The sequence below is a fragment of the Bemisia tabaci genome, chromosome 10 (genome assembly GCF_918797505.1).
Source record: "Bemisia tabaci chromosome 10, PGI_BMITA_v3".
In the NCBI taxonomy this organism is placed as follows: domain Eukaryota; kingdom Metazoa; phylum Arthropoda; class Insecta; order Hemiptera; family Aleyrodidae; genus Bemisia; species Bemisia tabaci.
The window spans coordinates 9372020-9395960 of record NC_092802.1 but is presented as its reverse complement, the minus strand read 5'-3'; the positions used below and the strand labels follow the sequence as shown (position 1 = coordinate 9395960).

Below are 23941 nucleotides of genomic sequence, written 5' to 3'. Positions count from 1 at the left end.
GATCAGAATTGAACCTTTGAGTCTGGAATACCTAATTTTGTTGAAAGATTGAATGATTCAAACGCCCAGTTACACAATCATGGAAATCGAGTATTTCAGAGTTTAGTGAATGGACTCTGTTCTCATCAGAGTACCTGTATAGCGAGAGTATGGACAAGTGTGAAACTCCGAAAATTAGTGGGACCTTCACCGACGTAACCCAAAATTAAGCGAGGGCCCAAAAGGGCAGCCTAACTATGAATTTAAATTATCTAGAAGGATCTATTTGTATTTTTACGGACGTTACGAAAAAGCAGTTTGTAAAGCAAGTATTTGAGCTAGTCTTTACGTAAAACTCATTTTTGCGAAAGAACATACATTTTCAAGTTTTTCAATTCAAGTTCAGTTAACATTCTTGGCTATCTTGGGTTGAGATTGAAATGTGAAGATTGGCTGTGATCTTTTGTGTGTTAGAGAGTTTGTTGCCCTTTTAGGTCCTAAGCCTTCCATGAAATGAGCTGTCCATACTCTTGCTAGTTACTATACAGGGTACTCTAGTCTCCATTAGTATGCGCGTCTTGGGAATTGTCAATTTATGACGTAAAGGTCCTATAGAAGAGGGTGGTAAAGGGGTGTCTGATCTTTACTTAATTATGAGGTGACGGTAATTTAGAGGTCACTTAAGGAGAAAAATGTGGATGTATATAGTTATTTTACCAGAATTTTACGTTCTACGGAAATCGAATGAAATTACTGACGTCTAATTTTTACGCTGTTGTAAATAATAATATTCTGCTCCAATACTGGGAACTTTACCAGCGGACAGACTTGCCAACGGAGCCAAATTAGATTCAAAATTCCATGCAATTGAAATAATTTAAAGTCAGTTAGGGTCTTTTCTACGTCAATTAGAAGTATTCAGAGTTAGTTACAGAAGATTGAATTTGAATTTAGTAAAATTAGAGCCTAATTGGACCGAGTTCATGAGGAAAGAATAACCCATATTTTCGAAAAAATTGCGTTAAGAATGTTTTTGAGTTTCACAAGTCGTATATATTCCCCTGCCAAAAACTCAAAGTCGAGAAAAAAAATTAGTCCGTGTTTAGAGGGGTTAAAGTTTACTTTTAACGACTTTTTACGCAACTTTATGCGAATTGGTTCCTTTCCGTTGAACTCGGTCCAATTAGACTCGATCTCATCTACAATATGGAAGAAAATCATGATTCATAAAATTATTTAGTGTGAAGGAGGACACCCCTCTATGTTGATAGGTAAAATGTTAGAAAAGGAAAAAATTTCTATTTTTTTTAAAGTCCCAACAAGAACAAATGCAAAGCTGCTTGATCTTTAAAACCAGCCGGAGAACACGTGTCTTGGCGAGTGTCCATGTTAAAGTAAAATTTGACTTACATTGTTCCTGGGTACACGCTGAGGTTAACTCCAGCAAGAGCTTGGTGAGATCCGTAGCTCTTGTATGCATCCTGAATGCAGATCACAGGGCTGGCTGGAACGTCATCGTATTGCATCCCCAATGTGCCTAAGGCAGCCATCGTGGAAGCTTTAACATTAAAACAAATGTGTTTCATGTAATTTTGCTGATATAGGTACTCTCAAACAAATCAAACATTTTTACTGGTCATTTGGATGATGATAAATTCAATCAGGTGATCGATAACTTTAATAGATCGTATTCGATAGTGGTTCGATGTATCGTTTGGTTCAAAACGATAGAACATAAGCTCACACAAAAATTTCAGGATTTAAGTGAGGAGAGCTGAAAATGAGAAAACTCCTAACAACCTCATTTTCATTGTCATTTCATACTCATTATAATCAAAAATCTACCACAAGAAACTCGTTCCCTCAAATTACTCAATTGACTTTTGAGGTTATTATTATGGTTTTGAACCAATCGATATCAAATATATCGCATCGATAGAACGCCTATTTGATGTTTCGAATGAGATCGATACCATAACATGCACTGGAGACTTAAACGAATGGGTATGAAAATAAGCGTGTATAAGATGACGATTAATTCAGTCTCTTCCAGTGATATAGTGCTAAAAAAAACGCCATATGGATATTCGGATGTTGCAAAATCCCCCCCCCCCCCCTAAAATACGCATTTCACAGAAAATGTATGAATATTTTTAAAATTACTCCGTAAAAATCGTATTATGATGGATCATACGGCGTTCTTTTTAAGCATGATTGCGCAGTGGTCCCTTCAGAGGCGATTCTGGGAAGTTGGCATCACTGCTTTCCCTCATTTAAACGTATGTGAAACAATCGATTCTTGGAGAGGCAGCTCGTCTCGCCTAAAATCGATATTTTCGGTGGATATAAATGGAGAATAAACAGTGTTGTCAGCTCTCCAGAATCGCCGCTGCCTCCCACGCGTTGCGCTACAAAGTAATAAAATCTTGTAGACGCGCCGCGTGTCTCCCAGTGATGCCATTGCACGGCATACCTCCTTTAAAATTTTCATATTAATAATTTTCTTATTTCTCAGGTCCGTTGGCGGAAACAACTGAACGTTCGGCGGGACTTAATGAGACACCGCTGTTTAGCCAGTGGCGGAAGAGGTAAATTCTGTCGGTGAGCATTATATTAATTTAGCATAAAAGTCCTCAATTAATTTTTCAGATTTACATTTCCGGTAAAAATACAAACACGTCGCAGCGTGGTTAATATGTTAAGCGGCAGTCATGCAAATAATTGAGGCGACGCGACTTGCGTTCCCCGCGCAGTGCTCATCTCTAATTGTTAGAGCAATGACTTCGCAGTTTGATGATTATTTACGCAGTCCCTACAATGAAAATTATTGATTCATTACGCTGTTTATCGAACGAGGCGAATGATTATGGCTCACTGTTTCAAGTGCACAGTACTTTAAGTGCCTGCATTTATGTCACTTATTCTCTCTGAAGGTTAGGTTCTGGGAAAAAGAACTTCTAAGTTGCAGTCAATAATCGTCCATTTATTTTACAACGTGATGTTGTTCGGGAGCGTTTGTCATTCCTATTCATAGGAAAAAGAAGAAATACTTTTGAAGGAATCAAAATCTCTGACAATTTTTAGCGATTTTATTGATTGGAAAGGGTATGTTGCAATTTCAATGGTGCTATATTTTATTGTACTCTGAGCCGTCTGATCATTGAGTTTCAAAAGTTTGACTTTATCGCAGCGGTATATTGAACAAAATTCAGCAAAGATCTTTCTACATCATTTGAGGGGCTTAGAGTACAAGACGCGTTTATGCAGTTTTTGAAAAAAATGTAGATATAATAGAGTTCAAGTGAAACTAGTCTTGATGCATGTTCTGTGAAAAATTCACTCCTAAAATTCCAATTTTTAAGCATCAAAAAGTCAGTTTGAACTTTCTTTCTGTTTGACATGAGCATCCGTGTAATTCCGAAACTTCAAAAACGTATTTCTCGAAATAGCAAAAACTGCACAAAGGACCACTAGACAAGGTACGAATTTAAGCACTCTGATACATGTTTCTTAACCAGAATTTCACGTAGAACACGATTCGCGCAACGAAAATTACTGAAACCAACTCCTAACGGAGCTATAAACATTTTTATTTCACATTGGTTAAGAGGAATTTGAACTACCTGATCACAAGAAACTCAAAGCTCCACGTGAGTCAAATCGAGCACTACAACGGTTTCAGCGAGCTTCTCAATCGAGCAATGTTCATTTCCCACCACGTGTTGTTCAAACTATAAGTAATTTGCTATAGCTGAGCCAAAGCGTCAATATTGAGGTTGCCAGATTTTTTTATCGCAGAGACGTTAATGATAACGTTTAGCGCACGATGTGAATCACGTAGAGCATCGAGTTTTCATAAGCGGGTGTTTTCAATTCACGCACCAAGAATCATTAAATATCCTCGGAAAGAGTTGATTTTGGTAATTTTTGTTGTGCGCATTGTGTTTTACGTGAAATTTTGGTGAAGAAACATGTATCAGAATGCTGAAATTCGTACCTTGTCTAGTGGTCCAGTGTGTTCATGTTGACAGATGCGGATTGTTATTAGCGTATCACTATGCAAGAGGGCGCTGCGCTCTCAAGAGAAAGTGAAGGGGAAATTATTGGCAAGAGAAGAAAGGAACAATAAATAACAAGTGGACATTGATCAGCAGCCCGGCCAGAATTGTGGAGGGGGTCCTAAGTTCTAATATTTTTCAAGGATGGTGTAGGGTTGGGAGATTTAGTAGTAACAAATTCCAAAAGATCGCTAAAAGTAAGTTTTTTGGGTGGAAATGTTGGGTCTCAAGGGAGAGGGTCTCCAGATTATTTTGAGTCAGCTGAGCTCGGGAGAAATTTTCCTGCAAAAAGTCGACTCTTACAGTTTTTGGTGCGAGAAGAACGATGCGCACGTTAAAATTTCACGAAGATCCTCAAGCTCTAAAGAGTTTGAACAACTATCTTCAGTGCCGAATCAATGTTGAATTTACTTTGTTTCTGTTCTTTTGAAAGCACGTGCGTAAACTATTATCGGGTAGATTATTTAAAATGGGGGTAATGAAGGAAAATTGCATACAAACGCTTGCCTTGAATTATACTGTGTTAGTTCATACCGTTGACTATAGACGACAATTACACCAATTATTGTGTTACCTCTCAAAGGCAAAGACCTGAGGCAAGCTATGAAGAAATACACGGAAGATTTTCCTCTATTTTTAGCTATTATCTCATTTCCCCTTATTTTTTTCCTCCTAAAATAAATGTGTATTAACTCCTCTTGTGATGATAAAATAAATGTGATCATTGCAAGTACCTATAACTTTTATTTTATTTTCAGTAGCAAGTTGAGTGAATAACATTTTAAAGATAAAATGTAAAATAATTTGACGAACATTTGAGAGTTGCCAAAATGTTAATTTTTGAGGGAAGCTATGCATTTGTTTCCTTAAAATTCCCAGATATTGTAGATTTGATTGCGAATAGAATTCTATGAAAAATTGGGTGGAATATATCCGCTAGTTACTGAGCAAATTTGTATTTTATCGAAGGAAATTTTGCAACACCTGCAGGCTTATACTGGGTTTCTCACGCGGCAGTATAACGCTAAAGCTTAAAGTGGTGGTCCATGGAGTTACCTTAACTGTGGATAGGTTCTAGCTCTACAGATGCAAGACTGCAGCACTGGTCCAAGCAGGGCTGGCGCCCATCCAAAATGTAGAGGATACCGTCAAGATCAAGTTTAGCAGAAAAACTAAGTGTTTTTTTTTTTTTTTTTTAACATTCAAGGGTTTGTCGACTAAAATTGTGGTTCCCCTCACGAGAAAATGTAACTGCATTTTAATGTTGCAAAATTTCCCCTCGCAAATGCATTTTTACCAGGAAAATCTTGGAAATTTCCAACTGAAAATTTCACTGACTTTCTTTCTGATCTCATGTAAAAGTCAGATACATTTTGGAGAAAAATTGCACAGGTACATTCTTGTGAAAGATTGAAATGTTTTAGTCAACTTTGCAAATCTGGAATGGAGTGACGTTCCTTCGTTCTAGAGACGACGATATGAGGGGCTTAGAGGACAAGGCGCATAAGTGCAGTTTTTACTTTTTCGAGAAATGCGTGTTTGAGGTTTCTAAATTACATGCATCTTTATGGCGAAAGGAAAGTTCAAACTGACTTTAAGATGCTTAAAAATTGAAATTTATGAGCGAATTTCTCACAGAATATGCATTAGGACTAGCTTCACTCGAAACTATCAATATCTCATTTTTTGCAAAAACTGCACTTACGCACCTTGTCCTCGGAATGATGCCCCACAGATGACGATGCACTGGAAAAAAACACACATAGGATCTAGAGTCCAGACTCTGAAAAACACGACAAGAAAAAATACTCTTGATTCAATCAGATTTTAACTTAAATCAAGAACCAAGCCTCTTAATTTGAGCGGTTTTCCTTTTGATTTAAGCATAAATCTGATTGAATCAAGAGTACTTTTTCTTATCAATGTTTTCAAGAGTCTGAACTTCTGATCCAATGTGTTTTTTTCCCCATGTGTGTTCACTTGAAATGTAATTCTCAATTATCAAAACTGCACTTACCCGCCTTGCCCTCCGAACCCCTCAAGTGATGTCTCAATTTTAGGAGAGAAAAATCAAACTTACCGCGATGCAACCAGAATTATCCCAAGAGATGTGGAAGATTTCGGTCACTAGTAAATCCAGGAAAACTCTCCGTGCACTTAAAAAATCGACGAAACAACCAAAGACGCTAAAACTCGACGGGAACTCGCGGTTCTTTTCATCTCAGCTACCGGTCGGGCCGTAGAACCGACGGGAAACACGAGGACAAGAACGCGGGAGCAAGCTTCGATCTGAACACGTCCTGAGCTACTGAGCACTCGCACGGAAGGCGCGAAAATTCTCGCCGATCCGATCGCGTGCCGCGGAAATCGTAGGACAGCGCTGACAATTTTACTCCATCATGGAAAAAAAAGTGTCACAATCCTAACTCTACTCCTGGCTGATTTTGGCGTCAGATATTAGAGTAGTTTCACAAGCCAGAGATATGCACTGGAAAAAAAAAACACATCGGATCTAGAGTCCAGACTCTTGAAAACATCGACAAGAAAAAGTACTCTTGATTAAATCAGAATCTAGCTTAAATCAAAAGGAAATCCGCTTCAATTAAGAGGCTTGCTTCTCGATTTAGAGCTTAATATCTGATTGAATCAACAGTATTTTTTCTTGTCGCTGTTTTTATGAGTCTGGACTCAAGATCCAATGTGCTTTTTTTTCCAGTGCATGGCTTTACTAGCCCATTTGAATTTTGCCGCGCTTTAAAAGAGCAGCGAAATTCGAACGAGTCAACCGGACCACGCTCTCACATTAGATTTGATTTGAACTTGTCCTCATCATTTTTCCATATTTCTTCTTCAAATCTCAATTTAAATGCCTAAAACGAACATTTAATAAAGTTGGGATGGTGAATTTTTATGAAAAACCTATTTTGGCTTGGAAACGAAATTTGATTTGAACTTGTCCTCTTGATTTTTCCACATTTCTTCTTCTAATCTCGTTTTATTTGCCTCAAAACGAACAAATAACTAAAGTTGGGATGGTGAATTTTTATAATAAAACTATTTTGGCTTGGTAACGAGGAGAAGTCTTACAGGAGTCTCAGATAAAGTTAGTTTTTCTGCTGCTCTAACCACTAGGAGAGGTCGCTTCATTTTCTTCTTCTAGCGCACCGTCTTTATGTCTTTGGATCAACCATACTTCTAGCTGGTGCCCTCAAAGTCGGCATAAGTGTGGTTGAATTAACTATACCGCTGGCTGATCCCTTAACATTTCTGGCCAGTGCAACGACTCTTAAGGCCAAAACTCAGCTGGAAGTATTGTGGAGATCGAGATACTTTTTTTTTCAGTGATGCAGTGGATCTGTTATGAATTTTTGCAGGAGTGGAGAGGAGAGTCGTTTTTTTCTCAGAAAATGGCTCAAAAATTAAATCAATCACAATACGTGGTTTCTCGGAGGAGGAAACGTAACTTCATTCCACGGTTGCCAAATTGACTCAAACAATTAATTTATTTTACAAAATCTATCTGTGCAGTTTTTCTAAAAATTTATTTGGATTTTTTAATTGAATCTTATGCAATCTAAAGTGGCACACTGGGGGGGGGACACAGTGGATCTAGAGTCCAGACTCTTAGAAACCATCGACAAGAAAAAATACTCATGATTCAATCAGATTTAAGCTTAAATCAAGAACCAAGCCTCTTAATTTGAGCGGATTTCCCTTTGATTTAAGCTTAAATCTGATTGAATCGAGGGTCCTTCTTTTTGCCAATGTTTTCAAGAGTCTGGACTCTAGATCCAATGTGTTTTTTTTCCCCAGTGATCATAAAATGGGAAATTGGCACATTGTAATGTAGGTCCGCACCTACTTCAGAGTTTGCCAAAATAATCGGATTTTGCGTTTTTAGTGTAATGTCAAATCATTCTGAACCTTCCTAACGATCTGTTTCCAAAGGTATTCCATTGAATCTTACTTGAGGCTCGTAAAATTCAATTGTTCGACTTCTCCTGGTAAAAATTGGCAGTAGAATCTGTGTTCCAAAATACCATAGACCTACAGCCGACTGTAAGATTTCCAATAGCTTCTATAGCCGCCCACACAATTTCTTATAGCCTTTTATAGCCGATGGCGATTAAGCAACCAGCCTGACGATAAAGTGTATGCTATCCGTTACTAATTACGGATGCTAGGACTTAGTGAGTTTTTGGACTACCGCTCTCTTTTTGGGCCGTAGTATCTTGATTTATTTTGCGAGGGAAGCCCCGTACTTTTGAAGGATGCCTGCCATTCCTAATATGTTGGAGCGCCTTCAATTTCGTACGATACTGTGCAATACCTCTGGGTGAAATAGTTGCTTCAAGCGCCGTGGTACGCTGCGGCGCGGCGGGCGGGCAGCCAGCGCGAAACGCGCATTGGCGCCTACAAACCTAACAGGGATACTTCACGCATTGCGCAGTGCGTGAAGTATCCCTGTTAGGTTTGTAGGCGCCAGTGCGCCGCCGCTCCGCTTCGTGTTAGGCTCTTATATTTAATCTCGTGGAGTCAGCGTTGTTCAACTCATGACTTTGAAATGTTTGCACACTCTGTATGGATTATTCTCATTTTAATTGATGAAACCAAATATGTAGTAAAGGAAAATATAATGTGCGTTTTGTAAATATTATGGTGATTCAACAAACTTGCGGATTTACAAAGCACACGAATTTCTACACAATTTCTTATAGCCTTTTATAGCCGATGGCGAAAAAGCAACAGCCAGGCGATAAAGTGTAAAGCCCGGCGACAGGAACTATAGCCCGGCTGTTTAATTTTTTATCGCTTCGTGTAGTCCGGCCGTATGATTTTTTCCACTTTCTACAGCCAGCTATATGATTTTCTATCGCCTTCTTCAGTCGGCTATAAGAACTCCTATGGTATTTTGAAACGCAGCTCCTATCGTAAATTTTTACCAGGGTTTCTAGTTCAAGAGTGGTTTTCAATTAAATCAAAAAGAAAACTATACATGACCTCCTACAGGAAAGGGGCTGTTTAAGGATCAAGTGTGAATTGGAACCACCTCCTCCCCCTTAATGAAGGCAATTTTGGCTTTGCATGGAGTTATGGAACAAGGTTGACTCATTTGTATCAAATTATGACTTTGGAATTGCATATTTTTTAAATTGTATTTTACGTGGGGAAAAAACTTCAGTTACGAGAACCGACTACAGTTCCGGTCTATCAAATATTTTAAAAGACCAGACGGTGCCAAGGTTAATTTACAGTTTATGGAGAGCGTACCCTATAAATACGCAGTTTTCTGCACATATTGTGGACGAGAGATTTAATTATACATTATCAACATGCTCAAGTAAAATTTTGAGCAACTTTGAGACACAGCGAAAGACGAATACAAGTAATTTGATAATATTAAAGTAGGAGCAAGAAACTTCTATTCAACAGGCAACTCTTCTTGTCACTCAAGCAACAGTTTGCAACCGACATATTATTTAATTGGCTTGATACATACCATGTAAACCTTAATACACATTGCCTCTTTCGTTTCATCTTTGCGATAAGATCAACAGGTCTCCTAATTAAAGAATGTCCTCATTCGGACCGCGTTTAGCAGAAAGGAACAAAGCCACATTAGGCTATTGCTAAATTCAACTGAGTAATTTAATTTTTTACAAGAGAGCGTTTGTGCGGATTCCTTCGAAAACTTTAAGGTATTTGCTTCGTACCGTGCAGAAAATTCACTGAAATTTGCACAAGAATCTGCACAGCAGTTTTCATGAAAAAAATTATAGTATCCGAAGAAATGTGGCAATAGCTCATGTGGCTTGGTTCCTTTCTGCTTACCGCGGCCCATTTATAATGCACCACACGATGCACCGACGCACAGTGGATCGAGTCGATAGGAGAGGTCGGACAAAATGTGGAAACTTTAAACGCTCATAACTCCGTTTATACAAAACTTTGAGGTTCCGAAAGTGGCGCCATTGGTTTCCTCGTGAAATTTTCTTTTACACTGAAAAAAAAATCTCTGTGTATTTACTAAGAAAATGGTAAAATTACCAAGAATTCAGGGTTCTATCTGATGCCAGTTTTTTCTTGGTAAAATTACATTTTATAGAATTTGTAATTTTACCGAGAAATCTCGGTAAAATAAATGAGCTTTCTCGGTAATTTTACTGGACCTTAGTAAAAACGTCAATATTTTGTATCGACTGTGGTAAAATTAACGAGATAAAATGGCAAAGTTACCGGGAATTGATTACCAAAAAAAGTGTTATTCTTACCTGAAAAAAACAGTAAAAATACCGGTTTTCAGGTAAGTTTACCAGTCTGTCTTGGTAGAATTACCAATAATTGGTAAAAAAAAGTGAGATGGTAAAGGTACCAACGGACCTTGGTAAAAACGCCAAGAATTTTTTTTCAGTGTGAGACACCCCTTAAACTAGAAAATTTGACGAGTTTAACCATCAAAACTTGCAGTTTCAGTCGGCGATTTCATATCCCATCTTTCTGATTGACTCGATCCGCTGTGCGACGAATAAATTGGATGCACCGATTTGTAGGTTAGTGGGGTCGACCCGGTGAGCTTTGCAACTGCGCATGCTGAGGTGAGCCGGCTTTTCACACATCAGATTCTAGACACCTCGTCGCTCTTCTAACGTACAGGCGTAACTTGATTTCCATATGAGCTCCGAAAAGAATGGCGCTATACCGAAAAGAGGGCTCAAGTTGAAATTGAGATACTCTCTTACGTTAGAACGGCGACGACTTGCGTAGCGGCAAATGAGCTCTGCAACAATGAAAGTCAAGGAGACAACATCGGTGCCAAGATAGGATTCGTCTCGCACTTGGACACTGAAAAAAAAAACACATTGGATCTAGAGTCCAGACTCTTAAAAAACGTCGACAAGAAAAAATACTCTTGATTCAATCGGATTTTTGCTTAAATCAAGAACCAAGCCTCTTAATTTGAGCGGATTTCCTTTTGATTTAAGCTTAAATCTGATTGAATCAGGAGTCCTTTTTCTTGTCAATGTTTTCAAGAGTCTCGACACTAGATCCGATGTGTTTTTTTTTTTCCAGTGCAGCGGAGAGAGGAGAATGTACCTATATAATAATTGAAGGGTTGAGTGCAGAAAGGGCGTACCTCGGTTGTGGTGTTTTGGAATCTCCAATGCTAATTTATACTTTGGAGGGGAAGAAATTAGACGAATTTTCTGGAATTTTACGTTTTTAGAATTGTAAAATCATCAAGAATGTTCAGTAAAAATCACAACGCATTACCTACATACTTTCGTAACAAGGTGGTGAAATGGTGCTGGGTCCACACCATTTCGCGGAAAACAAAAGCCAAGAAGTTCAAAAAATTTTAATTTGAGTCAAAAATTTTGAAAATGGTGTGAGCCCAGCACCATTTCACCACCTTGTTACATACTGTTCGGGCCATTTCTTAGTGTTTTTTTCCTCGTACATAATTTTGTTTCATTCATAACGAATGAGACATCAGCTCATGAAAATCATACATGCTAATAAAGTCAACCAACTCTGAGAAATTTCTCGTGATACTAAATGAGTGATTTATTGATTTTTTAAATGCTGATAAAAAACAGCAATAAACTAATAAATCATCTCTGAGCGTAATTTCAATGCTTTTTATTTAGGAATATTAATGAATCATGTAAATTAAGAGACGAAACTCCGTTTTTTTCGGAACAAAGGTATTTATTGTTGTTTATACAAGGGTGGAACTACATTTGACAGAACGTAGCCGGAAGGCCTACTTTACATTTTAAAGTTTTGAAGCCTATCGTTTATTTATGTACATAGTGTGTATTCTTGAGTTCCCCCTGTATTATTTCCCTTTAAAGTTTCTTAATTACTAAATTTCTCACTTGAAGGTCCTCATCCTTCTTGGCTTTAAATGCTCGTTGTTCTCCTCGGTACTGCCGAGAGACAAAACTCAGTAAGATTTAACGTAGCACAGTTTAAATTACTATGATGCATACAGAGTGTGCAAAAACTCCATTCTAATCACAAGTTTCCATATTGTTTAATTTTTGATTTTTTGCTCCTAAGGGACTTTGACATTGAGGCATCTCCTCAAACAGCCAAAGTGAGAAGCTAAGAAATGCTCAACTCCGCAAGTTCAAATAATCGCGCCAAACAGAGCGGTGGGCGTGAAACCCATCAGCGCCTACGAGGCTGTGGGAATACTTCACGCATTGCGCCAAACGCAATGAGGTTGGCGTGGCACATACTGGCGCCTGCAAGACTGTAAGAATACTTCAAAGCATTGCGCTTATACCAAGGACGTAATTTCTCGGTGTGGTACCTCCCACCAACAGTAAACACGATTTCCCACCAGTGTATACACCGCGAGCCTGCAATCCTATGATCAGAGGGTCATGGAGACTTCGCATTCCTTAAGGGTATCTTAGTCTGCAGAAATTGGAAATTGAAGGGAAGAACAGGAAATCAATCTGAGATGAGTCAAACCGAACCAAAGTTATGGTGATTTTCACTTTTAAGTCAACACTGGGAAAAAAAACGCATTGGATCTAGAGTCCAGACTCTTAAAAACATCGACAAGGAAAAATACTCTTGCTTCAATCAGATTTAGCTTAAATCAAAACGAAATCCGCTTAATTTAACGGGATTTCTTTTGATCTAAGCTAGAATCTGATTGAATCAAGAATTATTTTTTCTTGTCGAATGTCTTCAAGAGTCTGGACTCTAGATCCAATGTGTATTTTTTTTTTTTCCAGTGATCCAGCTCCTCCGTGGAGCCAAAGTAAGGAAACCTCTCTTAACTTATTTTTTAGGACATTTTTTGGAGTGTTCCGCTAGAGGATCGAAATGCAATTTCTTTTGACCTCTAATTCGACGCAAAGTCGCTTCACTATGAGTGAACCCCGTGGATTCTTTACCCTTTTGCTGGTCAAACATCCATTTACTTTAAACTTGAATCTCAAATGGAACGAATTAAAATAAAAATTAACACTAGCAGAAAACAAATGACGTCACTGAGAGAGTTGGCTCTTTATATATTTGAGAGAATACACTGGAAAAAAACATTGGATCTTGAGCCCGGAGTCTTGAAAACATTGACAAGAGAAAGTACTCATGACTCAATCGGATTTTGCTTGAATCAAAACGAAATCCGCTTAAATTAAGAGGCTTGGTTCTTGATTTAGGCTAGATTCTGATTGAATCAAGTGTACTTTTTCTTGTCGATATTTTTAAGAGTCTGGACTCTAGATCCAATGTGTTTTTCTTCCAGTATATAATGGGCCTGTTGTAAATTTTGTTAGAGCAAACACGAGAGATGTTCCTTACAAGTAGATAATGTCTCAAAAATCACGATGAGTGAGTCGGCAAACTCTGAAATGCACTCCTAACTTCACAATCTGCGTGCGAAATTTGCGTTTTTTAAAGCTTCCCGCTTCAAAAAGGATACTACGGCACAGGTGAACATTTCGTTGGAAGATTCATTCCATTCAATCCCTGCTCAACATGGCCGACGCTTTCGCGCTCAAGTTGAGGAGAGCACGAGGTCAATGAAGGCGGATATCTATCAGCGCGCGAAAAATGTGAATATAAACACGCCGATTGTTATGAGGTAGTTAGAATCATCGTCTCATCACATGTGTTTTGGCGGATTGGCGTCGGCTATGTTGTATATTGCGCAGTATCCTTGCGAGCAGGGGTTGGATGGAATGACTCCTCCAACGAAATGTTCACCTGTGGCGTGGTATCGTTTTAGAGGCTGGAAGCTCGAAAAAACGCTGATTTTTTATGCAAATTGTGAAGTAAGGAGTGCAATTCAGACTTTGCCGATACGCACATCGTCATTTTTGAAACGTTTCCAACGAGGGACAACTTTCATTTTTGATCCAGCAAAAGTTTGCAGCAGTCCTATTGAGGCATTCGGATTACGTTCGTATTGGTATTTGGAGTGTAGCCGAGTGCTAGAAATAATGTAAAATTTTCTTTAAAAAACTTACATTTTATTAACAAACTTTGACCGAAGCTTTTCGAAGCAAACGCTTCATCGTTAGGGTCACAAAATCGATATCACAAAGGCCATATAATTTAATTTCAAACAAGCCAACAGATTTCAGTGGTAATAATTCAACTACGTATGCCATAATTTAATTTCAAACAAGGTAACAGATTTCAGTGGTAACAATTCAATTACGTTCGTATGTTCGAATAGCATCATGCCATCATGCATCATCAAAAAAAAAAGAAATAAAATAAAATCAATCGGCGTCTCCTGCGTGGGTGTCCTCGGATGTCCGCCCTCATGGGGCGGACTGTGGCATCAACTTAGGGGCTGATGGTGTCGTCATGTCAGGGGTGGGCGTGAATCCAGTCGACTTTCGAAGCACTTTCTCCACCTTTCCGCGGCACCATGGGCATAAAAAGTCTTTGCCGACCTCGGTTGCCATCCTTGCTGTGCAGGCAGTGCACATTTCATGTTTGCATGGGAGCAGGATGGTATTTTTCTTGGACTTGGCGCAGATATGGCAAACTGCGGGGGAAAAAATAGTTCATTTAGTACTTTCTCAGCATGAGAGGAATCCAATGGATGCCATGAGAACACGACCATGACTGAGGCATCTTGATGCAAAGGGAGCCAATTCCATTTTACTAATGAGCTCAACACCGGAAAAAAAACACATTGGATCTGGAGTCCAGACTCTTGAAAACATTGACAAGAAAAAGGACTCTTGATTCAATCAGATTTAAGCATAAATCAAAAGGAAATCCGCTCAAATTAAGAGGCTTGGTTCTTGATTTAAGCTTAAATCTGATTAAATAAAGAGGGTTTTTTCTTGTCAAGGTTTTTAAGAGTCTAGACTCTAGATCCAATGTGTTTTTTTCCAGTGAAGATTACGTAAGAGTACTAGCGTGGGGAGGCTCATCAACAAAATGGACTTTGCTCACTCTGATGATGCCTCGACGACGAACCAGGACTTACTATGCAACTGAAGCATTTATTAAGATAATCAAAGTAATAAAATCAAGAATAGGTCAAGAAAGAACCAGCCGCACAGTGCGGCCCTGTGGACAAAAATGAAAAATTTACAACTCGTCATCTGAAATTTTTTTTGGGAGTTCGTCATTTTGAGGATATTTTTGACTCACAATCATTGTTCATTTTCAAATTTTTTGTTCAAAACTACTTCAAATTTTGGCAGAAAGTGGGCGAAAAATGGGTCGAGAAATACTGCGGTCTATAAGAAATACACGGGGAAAAGACGTCGACTTCAAAGGAAGATTTCTCGCTTGAGACGCGAAATGCTCTGGGTGGTCGACATTTTTTTAATCCTCAGATATCCAACTTCAATTCTACCAAAAAGATCTTGCGACTTTTTACGACTATCAGAGATATTTGAAGTTAAAGTTGAAGTAAAGTCTACTCGTCATTTTTAGCAGAGACTCAACGTCATTTCTTGAAATCTTCATTGAATTGTCTTTTCTGCGTGAGGGATTTTCTATATGAAAATTTTGAGCAATGAAGCTGGTTCGACCCTCATTGACAAAATGAATAAGAGCAAAGATTTTGAGAAAAATACTAGAAACCAAACACTTGTTTCTGTAGTTCCGCGGTCGGTTTTTGACACAGTGACACCTATAATAACGCCAGGATCCAAGCGTGAATGACAACGTTATTGTTTTTTTCTTCGTTTCACCATCAGAATTTGACACAACAATGATGATAATGCTTGGATTATCTATAAATCCGCGGCACATCGGGCATACAATTGCAATTGTTCAAGTGCTTTGCGATACATCGATCGATCAACCATTTAAACCTATGACAAACAAGGTGTTCGCAACAAACACTTTAATAATCGATTCTTTATATCACAGCTTCAAATGGGGAATATCGATAAATCGATCATTCACACCTCGCCACTGTATTGCCCTGTAAAAAGGATGGCTAGCGGTGCGGTAACTCTGAAATATATTGCACTGGTGTTTTTTTTAAACACACATAAAGGGGAATATTTAGAAACGTACCCTCTGGATGGTCGTCAGAACAAGATTCATCGCCGCTCAATGACTTGCTCCCTGGAGACGGCGGTTGAGTAGGAGCACGGTTGGGACTTCTCGGTGTTCGGTTAGGCGTGGGGCTAACTGTACTCGATACTGGTGACCCTGATGAAGAGCAAATTAAGATCATTTACTCTGATTCAAAGAACCTTCAGAAAAATGAGAACTTACTATGTCTCAGGCATAGGCCATCTTAGAGTCCCTTTATACTGTACTGGAAAAAAAAACACATTGGATCTGGAGTCCAGACTCTTGAAAAAATTGACAAGAAAAAGGACTCTTGATTCAATCAGACTTAAGCTTAAATCAAAAGAAAATCCGCCCAAATTAAGAGGCTTGGTTCTTGATTTAAGCTTAAATCCGATTGAATCAAGAGTATTTTTTCTTGTCGATGTTTTCAAGAGTCTGGACTCTAGATCCAATGTGTTTATTTCCCAGTGTGAGAGTAAAGACAATGCGAATCTATTTCTGATCGGTTCCTATATTTTAGGCCTACATACTGTTGTGATAGCGGGGAGAGCAGTAAGTGCAAAAATAAAGTTTTCAGAAAACAGTGAGCGGTGGTCTAGAGCCGATTTTTGAAATTATAAAGGTAAAGCACCTAAGGTACGCATCGGACACCGATAGAGGTATAGCAATCCGTTGAAGGATATTCGAAAGAAAAACGCCATAAGAACCTTCAGACGTTGCCAAGTTCTCTCTGAAAAACAAAGAATTTTCGGGAGGAATTGTTCCTGAAAATTTCCCAGATTTGTCCGTAGATAATCGTCAGAAATCAGCAAAATTTTGAGTGGAAATCGCGGGTTATTTTTCGTGTAGAGACATGAGTCTGCCGATGTACATACCCCGTTTTTACTTCGAAAGAAGAAACAACTTAGTCGGCCCGAAACATTGACAAAAAAAAACAACTTAAATCGGGACGAAAGTCGCAAATAATAAAAAGAACACATCAAATAATAACCGCGCTGATGTGGATGGACTCAGTAGCATTTATCACCAGTTCTTCCTTTCGGGCCTAGATGGAGCTGAAACAACTGAATAATCTCTGTGATGTGCTTTGTTTCAAGTTGCACTTGCTCGTTTATTTTGGTCGCACCATCAGTCTCACAATAACAACGGTGAGGCTCATAGTGTCTTTCTTTTAATTTTCTTGTTTTGCCGGTTAAAAATCCGGGTGTAATCCCTGCGAAACGTCCCGGGTTCTTTGTTATATTTTATGTGTTTTTTTTTTTTTATTATTTGCGGCCTTAGTCCCGTTTTAAGTTGTTTCTTCGTTTCGAAATAAATATATCTCATCTTATGTGAACTCACCTGTCGGACGGACATGGACATGCATGTTCGGCGAGTGTAGCGAGGCTCCGAACCTCTCGGCAGGGTCGGTCATCATGTTGAGGAGGACCGTTCTCAACCACGACGGCACCGGCTCGTCGGCCTCGGGTTGGTACAACTCCAGAAGGCCGTCCACTCGTTCTATCATCTGTGAAGTCGGCGACCTCGGCGTTGACGCCTGTTGCCCCGGCGATGGCCCTGATAATACCGCTTGCAGCGGCGGAGGTGTGATCAGAGGGGGCCGTAATCCTGCCAAGCGCGATTGTGGAGGTAGAGATCGTGGGGGTGATTGTGGTGGTGATGTCGCCCGTGATGATGGTGAGGGTGGTGGTAGTGGGGTTGGTGATGCCGTTCGTGATGATGGTTGCGGTGGTAGTGCCGGTGGTGTAGGTCCTGTTAAAGTGGATGCTAACAGCAGTGCTCGTAATGGCAGTCTTGACGTCAATTGATCGACCAGTCGGTTGCGGTCTGAATTTCCTGGTGTGTGAAGAATCAACACAATATTGATTAACAAATTGAAATATTAATTGGGGATTTGTTGGATATGTATTTGTATCCGCATTCACGCTGAAAAAAAAAAAAAAAAAAAAAAAAAAAAAAAAAAAAAATTGGTAGAATTTACCATTCCTTCACGTTGTGGGAATGCAGCGTAAAGGATTGGTAAAATCTGCCAATCTTCAAGTCGATTCTGCGAGAGGAATGGTTACCTCACGGAAAAAATTAAATTGCTGATTCAACAATTCAATCGCCAAAAACAGTGAGTGCAATGTTTCAATGTAGATTTTACAACAAAAAAATGCTACTTTAACCACCCCAGTGGTTAAATTAGTTTACAATGTGGTTAGAGTGGCATTTTTGGGTTGTAAAATCTACGTTGAAACATTGCACTCACTGTTTCTAGCAATTGAATGGTTGAATCAGCAATTTATTTTTTTCAGGGCTGTACTGCCGTGCTAAGGAAGAACGCCGTATGAACCTTCAGGCGTTGCCAAATTTCCTTTGATAAGACACGGATTTCCTGGTAAACTTATGAGTATTTTTCTCCCAATTTTTCAGATGATTATGTTTGCAATTTCACCTAAATCTCCTGAAAATTTCAAGGAAAAATATTCATAACTTCCCTCAAAACTAGGCATTTTATCGAAGGAAATTTTGCAACTCTCGAATGTTCATACAGCATTCTTCCTTAGCACGGCAGTGTGCCAGTATATAGAAACGTTTACCATTCTTCTGGCAGAATTGACTCTGCATGAATTAACCCTGTGTAAAATACAGCATGAAGGAATGGAAAATTCTACTAACATTTCTTGTCAGTGTGATATTATGAAACGAAACAAGAAGTATTAGGGGTTATCCCCTAAAATTGTGGCAGTGCCGCAATGTGTTTGATGATATGGACATTTTCAATTGATTGTTGTAGTTTTAAATTCGTGCAAACGATCGCAATACAGCATATTTTGAACCGATGGAATCAACCACAGACATCAAAACAGGCATCTACTCATCAATTATCGGAGGCAGATGGGATGAGCCCGACGATGTAGAGAGCAATCATTTTCGACAAGAAAAGCCCCTTCAATCAGTAGATGAGCAACACTCATAGCACTTCAATGACTCTGACGCGTAAATGGACTGCATTTTGCAATTTGGAACTATGATTTCTAGCTCGGTTTAATGGTTTAAAAACAACGTATGTACCATCAGTTTCCCTGTGCACATAAGTGTTTTGACAGATGAGCTAGAGATTATAGTTCCGAATTGCAAAATGAAGTCCATACATAGCCATGCTGTCGCAATTTATTACAACTTGTGACTCGGGTATCGACATGCCAAAGTAGGAATATTGAAATCGAATCGATCGACGAAGACCGAAAGCACGTATCTCCATTAAGGCGTTTCAAAATTTTCGCTCCAACTTCTATTTTTTAAGGAGAAACAAGCCAACTTTAAAGCTTGAAATTTAATCATAATATTTTGCAAACAGTGAAGAAAAATTAAGGAGATTGATTGGTTTTTCAAAGAAAAAATGAAGTACGACAGGAAACCTACTGCGTCGAAAGAGGCATGCGGTTTCGCACTTTGGCCGTATCGGTTTATATGTCGCAGGCAATTAGTCAAATCAGGTATTTTGCAGGGCTGGATTAAGGGGGTGGCCACATGGGCCGCGGCCATTGGCGGCAAATTTTGCAATTTTTTTAAAATGTAGGTATAAAAAAAATCAGATTCAGAAAAAAAAAGTATGAATGAGAAAAGGGGACAAAATCTTTCTTTCCTGAGAGTATTGTTATTTCTAATTTTACCGTTTTTCGGTGATAAAAGAGACAGCATTCTTTAATTAGTCGATGTCTTAAAAGGAGAGGAACTACTAAACACGCATTTTGGCTGCGTGCTCAGGCACCGAGAAGAATGATGGCGAGGAGATGGAGATGATGAAAAGGACCATAGCCCTGTCTGTTCAGTGGCAGTGGCCATGGACTAAACCAAATCGAAAAATTCGACTTTGATGGATGATGAAAATGACCGGTGGGTTCGTTGAAGAGAAGGATAGTCAGGGGGAAAAAAATCGGAGTTTGTTGACATGAAAATATCATTGGAGGGAGGGGAGAGGAGGGAAACCACGGTGACCGCGCGGATGCACTGATAACAGAAACTCTCGCCGGACCGCGCGCATCATGGGGTGTGACAGGTGATACTTGCTATCAGCGTGCAGAGGATGGATCAAGCTGGCATACCTAGTTTTTGCTACGAGGTCTGTTAGATTAGAAACCGGATTTTGGTCATAACTAGCCTATTGTGCGTCCAAATTAAGTTTTTTTGATCTTTCCTGATAGCTGGAAATATACTTAAGAACGCTACGTTCACAGATTTGAAAAATCCTAATTAGCCTCGTTGGTATGTGGCTTCAAGTACGGCAACCTCATGGGTGTTTTGCGATTTTTATATTTGACCGAACTTGTCTCTCTTTTTTCGGTCTTGCACTAAATTTTTCAATCCACAAGGATGATTGGAGTTTCGTCTCCGTATCTTAGCCGTACACTCAAAGATTATCACCGAAAATTATCCTATCCAAAAATGTAGGATCATTGTTAGAACGTTCAAGCAGCTACAGGTAAATTAACACTTGGTTGGATTTTGTTCAACGGACAACAATCAAGGGGCAAGTGTACTCTGAAACTCTATGCATGTCTACATATTCTATCAAAATTGTATGTACAGAGCCTTCAGAAATATTACACTGTTCAGCAAGCTCGAAACGACCATTTTCGAGACTTTTGCCCGCACTTCTTCCACGTGACAAATGTTAGTTGCCGTTGATGATCGATTCCCATGCTCCTCAACTTCAACGAACTCCTGACCAGTTTTGAATCGTTTAACCCACTCGAAATAGTGAGAAAAACTCATATAATGATCTTGGTAAACATTACTTAGCATACCAAAAGTTTCGGTACAAGGTATACCGAGCTTGAAACAAAATGTAATGTTAAATCTTTGCTCTGTCAGTGATCGTATGATGAAAATCGCAAAACGCACCTGACTTCCTCGTATTCAAAATGACACAGAATAAACACTGATCAAAATAAACAAAATCTGTGAACGTAGCGTTCTTTAGTACGTTGTCAGCTATCAGAAAAGTCTAAGAAAACCTAATTCGAACGCACAGTAAGCTAGTTATGACCAAAATCCGGTTTCTAATCTAACAGACCTGTATATATACATTCAGTACGGCATTTCTTTGATGATGCGAAAAAATTGGTTTATTCCATCTTTAAACAGAGATTAAATAAATATATCAAAATATATCAACGTAATTTTTTGATATGTTGTTCAGAATACCTTCCAGATTCAGAATATGTTTAGTTTTTATCCCTAAACAGCCCTAAATCGACGGAATCGTCATTTTTGTGACCTCAAGTCAGGGCTCAGGCGCGCACTGAGCGGCATATTGGCTTGTTTTTACAACAGCCATACGTGAGACTAAAGAGAGCCAGTGTGCATGCATGAGTTGAGCCGTGTTTTTTGATAAGTTGTTAGAATGATGTTTCAAATTCATAATCTATTTGATTTCTACTCAATTGGACTTCAAAAACGACAAATATGGCGTCCGTCCTTTCAGGTCAGAAATGAACCACGTGATCTATAAATGAGATGTGATGATGTCTTTAAACAGAGATTAAAAAAATATATTGGTGGGGCCGGAAAAGGCCCAAAACGATACTCTTCCTTTCATTTAACCACACTGAGAAAAAACTATGGCTTATAAACCTATTAGTGGTAAATATGGAACACCACTAATAGTAGTACCTCTACATATAATAATAGCACATATACCTTAGTTATGGTCTCTGTACCTTAATTAGGTACAGAGACCTTAGTATGGTTCACAGACCGAGAATCATTAGTTTATTTACGACTATTATAGGTGTTCCATATTTACCTCTAATAGGTTTATAAACCATAGTTTTTTCTCAGTGCATGACGGATGGCAGCGTTTTAAATACCATAACAGAGACAAATTCAACGGCAACATGCAGTATTTGTGGTGCCTAACCTAATGACATGAATTCCAAAAACGTTTTTAACCGGGTACCAGATTTTGAGAAGTATAAGTATGGGATGTCAGTTCTATATTGCTAGATCCGATGTTTAGAATGTTGCCTAAGCATCGCCTACAGATTAAAGTTTAAGCTGTGGCAGAAAACTGCGCCGTATTTGAGTACTTACAATGAAATGAAATTAAAAATCCAAAGTGATTTTAAAAGTCAACTAGCTCTTTCAATTTCGTAACCAAAACAAAGCTTTGGATCCACAAATGACGGGAACACTGCCCGTACGTTTTTTAAAAATTATAGAATCAGTGCTGCCATCACTGGCCTTAACGAGGAACTCCTCAAAAATTTTTATTTGATTTTAAGATTGTTAAATTGTAATGATTACCTGAATATCCAAAAATTTCAAAATTTAACGAACACGACTTTCGATCTCTATTTAGAACTGTACTCTTAGTACAAGATGCCCGTTACAGTAGGGTGGCCCTTATTTTGGACTTTTCCGAATTTTTGAGGTGCGACCCCCTAAAAGGGTCCCTTTTGGTAAGTGAAGGATGGCAAAAAAAAAAAAAATTCGCGAAAAAAAATTTCGGGTTCATAAGATTTTAAGAATGATTAAATAATAAAATTTAATTATCATTAATATATATCACTAATAAATATCATAAATTATAATTAATAAAATCAGTGGAACATTACGTTGGCCCTTCTTAATTCACCTAAGACGCCTAATTTTTGGGAAGGAAAAAGAAAAACGAATTTAAGGATATTAAATTTGGCGAAAAAAAAACACATGTAACATGATTGAATTGGATGGTGGATATCGCCTTTTTCCATTACTTTCACGAAATACGGGGACACGGCAACGTAACGTTTGTCTAATTCTGACATTACTGCGAAAATGTAGATGCAAATCTAGGGGAACCTGGTTTAATCGCGAGGCAATTGAATACACTTCGAATTGACCTTTTTTTCCCCCCCTTTTTTCTAGTAATACCTTGAATTGTTGCACAAGTGTTCTTCTTGTTGGTTCTGTAATTATCCATTTTGTTGTCTAAAAATAATCTGCGATTGAGAAACGGAGTGAAAATTTTGTAGATGAAAAGGTTTGAAATTTATGAATGAGACGCTACGAAAATTGTAGATGATCATCTGCAAAAAATGTAATCACTGAGCTACAAAATATGAAGGGAAGTTCAAGAACAAACAGTTTCTTTGTAGGTTTCTTGTCTTAATCGCGGGGCAATTGAATACACTTTGAATTGACTTTTTTTTTTTTTTATTTTTTCTAGTAATACCTTGAATTGTTGTGCGAGTGTTCTTCGTGTTGGTTCTGTAATTATCCGTTTTGTTGATTAAAAAATAATCTGACGGTTGAGAAACGGAGTGAAAATTTTGTAGATGAGAAGCTTTGAAATTTATGGCTGAGACGCTACGAAAATTGTAGATGATCATCTTCAAAAATGCAAACACAGAACTACAAAATATGAAGGGAAGTTCAAGAAGAACCAGTTTCTTTGTAGGTTGGTTGTCCGGTGCTGTTGTGGGAGGAATCATTTGAATGTGGAAGAATGGTGTTAAAAAATTAAGGATGAGAAGGTATGATATATATCGATGATTAACTACAAAAAGTGTAAATGTTACAGAACAAATCATGCAGGCAAGTTTCTACAGAGATTATTAACTCCAGCCTACGAATGTTGTAAATAAGAATTCCTTAAATGTTTGATGTAATACACATGTTAAAGTCGTGGAAAAGAGGGTCTTCTATTATTTATTAAGATACTCTTTTGTTACAGATATGAATACGAGAAGCACAACGCGGACGGCACCCTGGCAACACTGCATGTACCACAAGTGAATCCAACTTCTCGCAGGTCATTTGCAAATGTAGAAGATTGGCAAATAGTATTCTATAATGCCCGATTAATGCGATGCGCATCATTGCAATTACAACTTTCTGTCATGATGCCGTTA

At 38.5% G+C, this 23941-nt stretch overlaps 2 protein-coding genes across 2 annotated transcripts in view; both read right to left on the bottom strand.

The window, feature by feature from the left end:
- The window catches only part of LOC109038419 (ABC transporter G family member 20), a 38929-nt gene extending 32514 nt beyond the window's left edge, over positions 1–6415 (bottom strand). The window contains exons 1-2 of the mRNA XM_072304893.1: positions 6118–6415; positions 1390–1537 (exon numbers count right to left, since the gene is read on the bottom strand). Coding sequence (XP_072160994.1) covers positions 1390–1529 — 140 coding nt within the window. The 5' untranslated portion in view covers positions 1530–1537; positions 6118–6415. The remainder of the gene's footprint in view (positions 1–1389; positions 1538–6117) is intronic.
- Positions 6416–12795: 6380 nt separating this feature from the next.
- The window catches only part of LOC109029805 (uncharacterized), a 33429-nt gene continuing 22283 nt past the window's right edge, over positions 12796–23941 (bottom strand). Inside the window, exons 4-6 of the mRNA XM_019040454.2 lie at positions 17400–17894; positions 16056–16193; positions 12796–14559 (exon numbers count right to left, since the gene is read on the bottom strand). Coding sequence (XP_018895999.2) covers positions 14330–14559; positions 16056–16193; positions 17400–17894 — 863 coding nt within the window. The 3' untranslated portion in view covers positions 12796–14329. The remainder of the gene's footprint in view (positions 14560–16055; positions 16194–17399; positions 17895–23941) is intronic.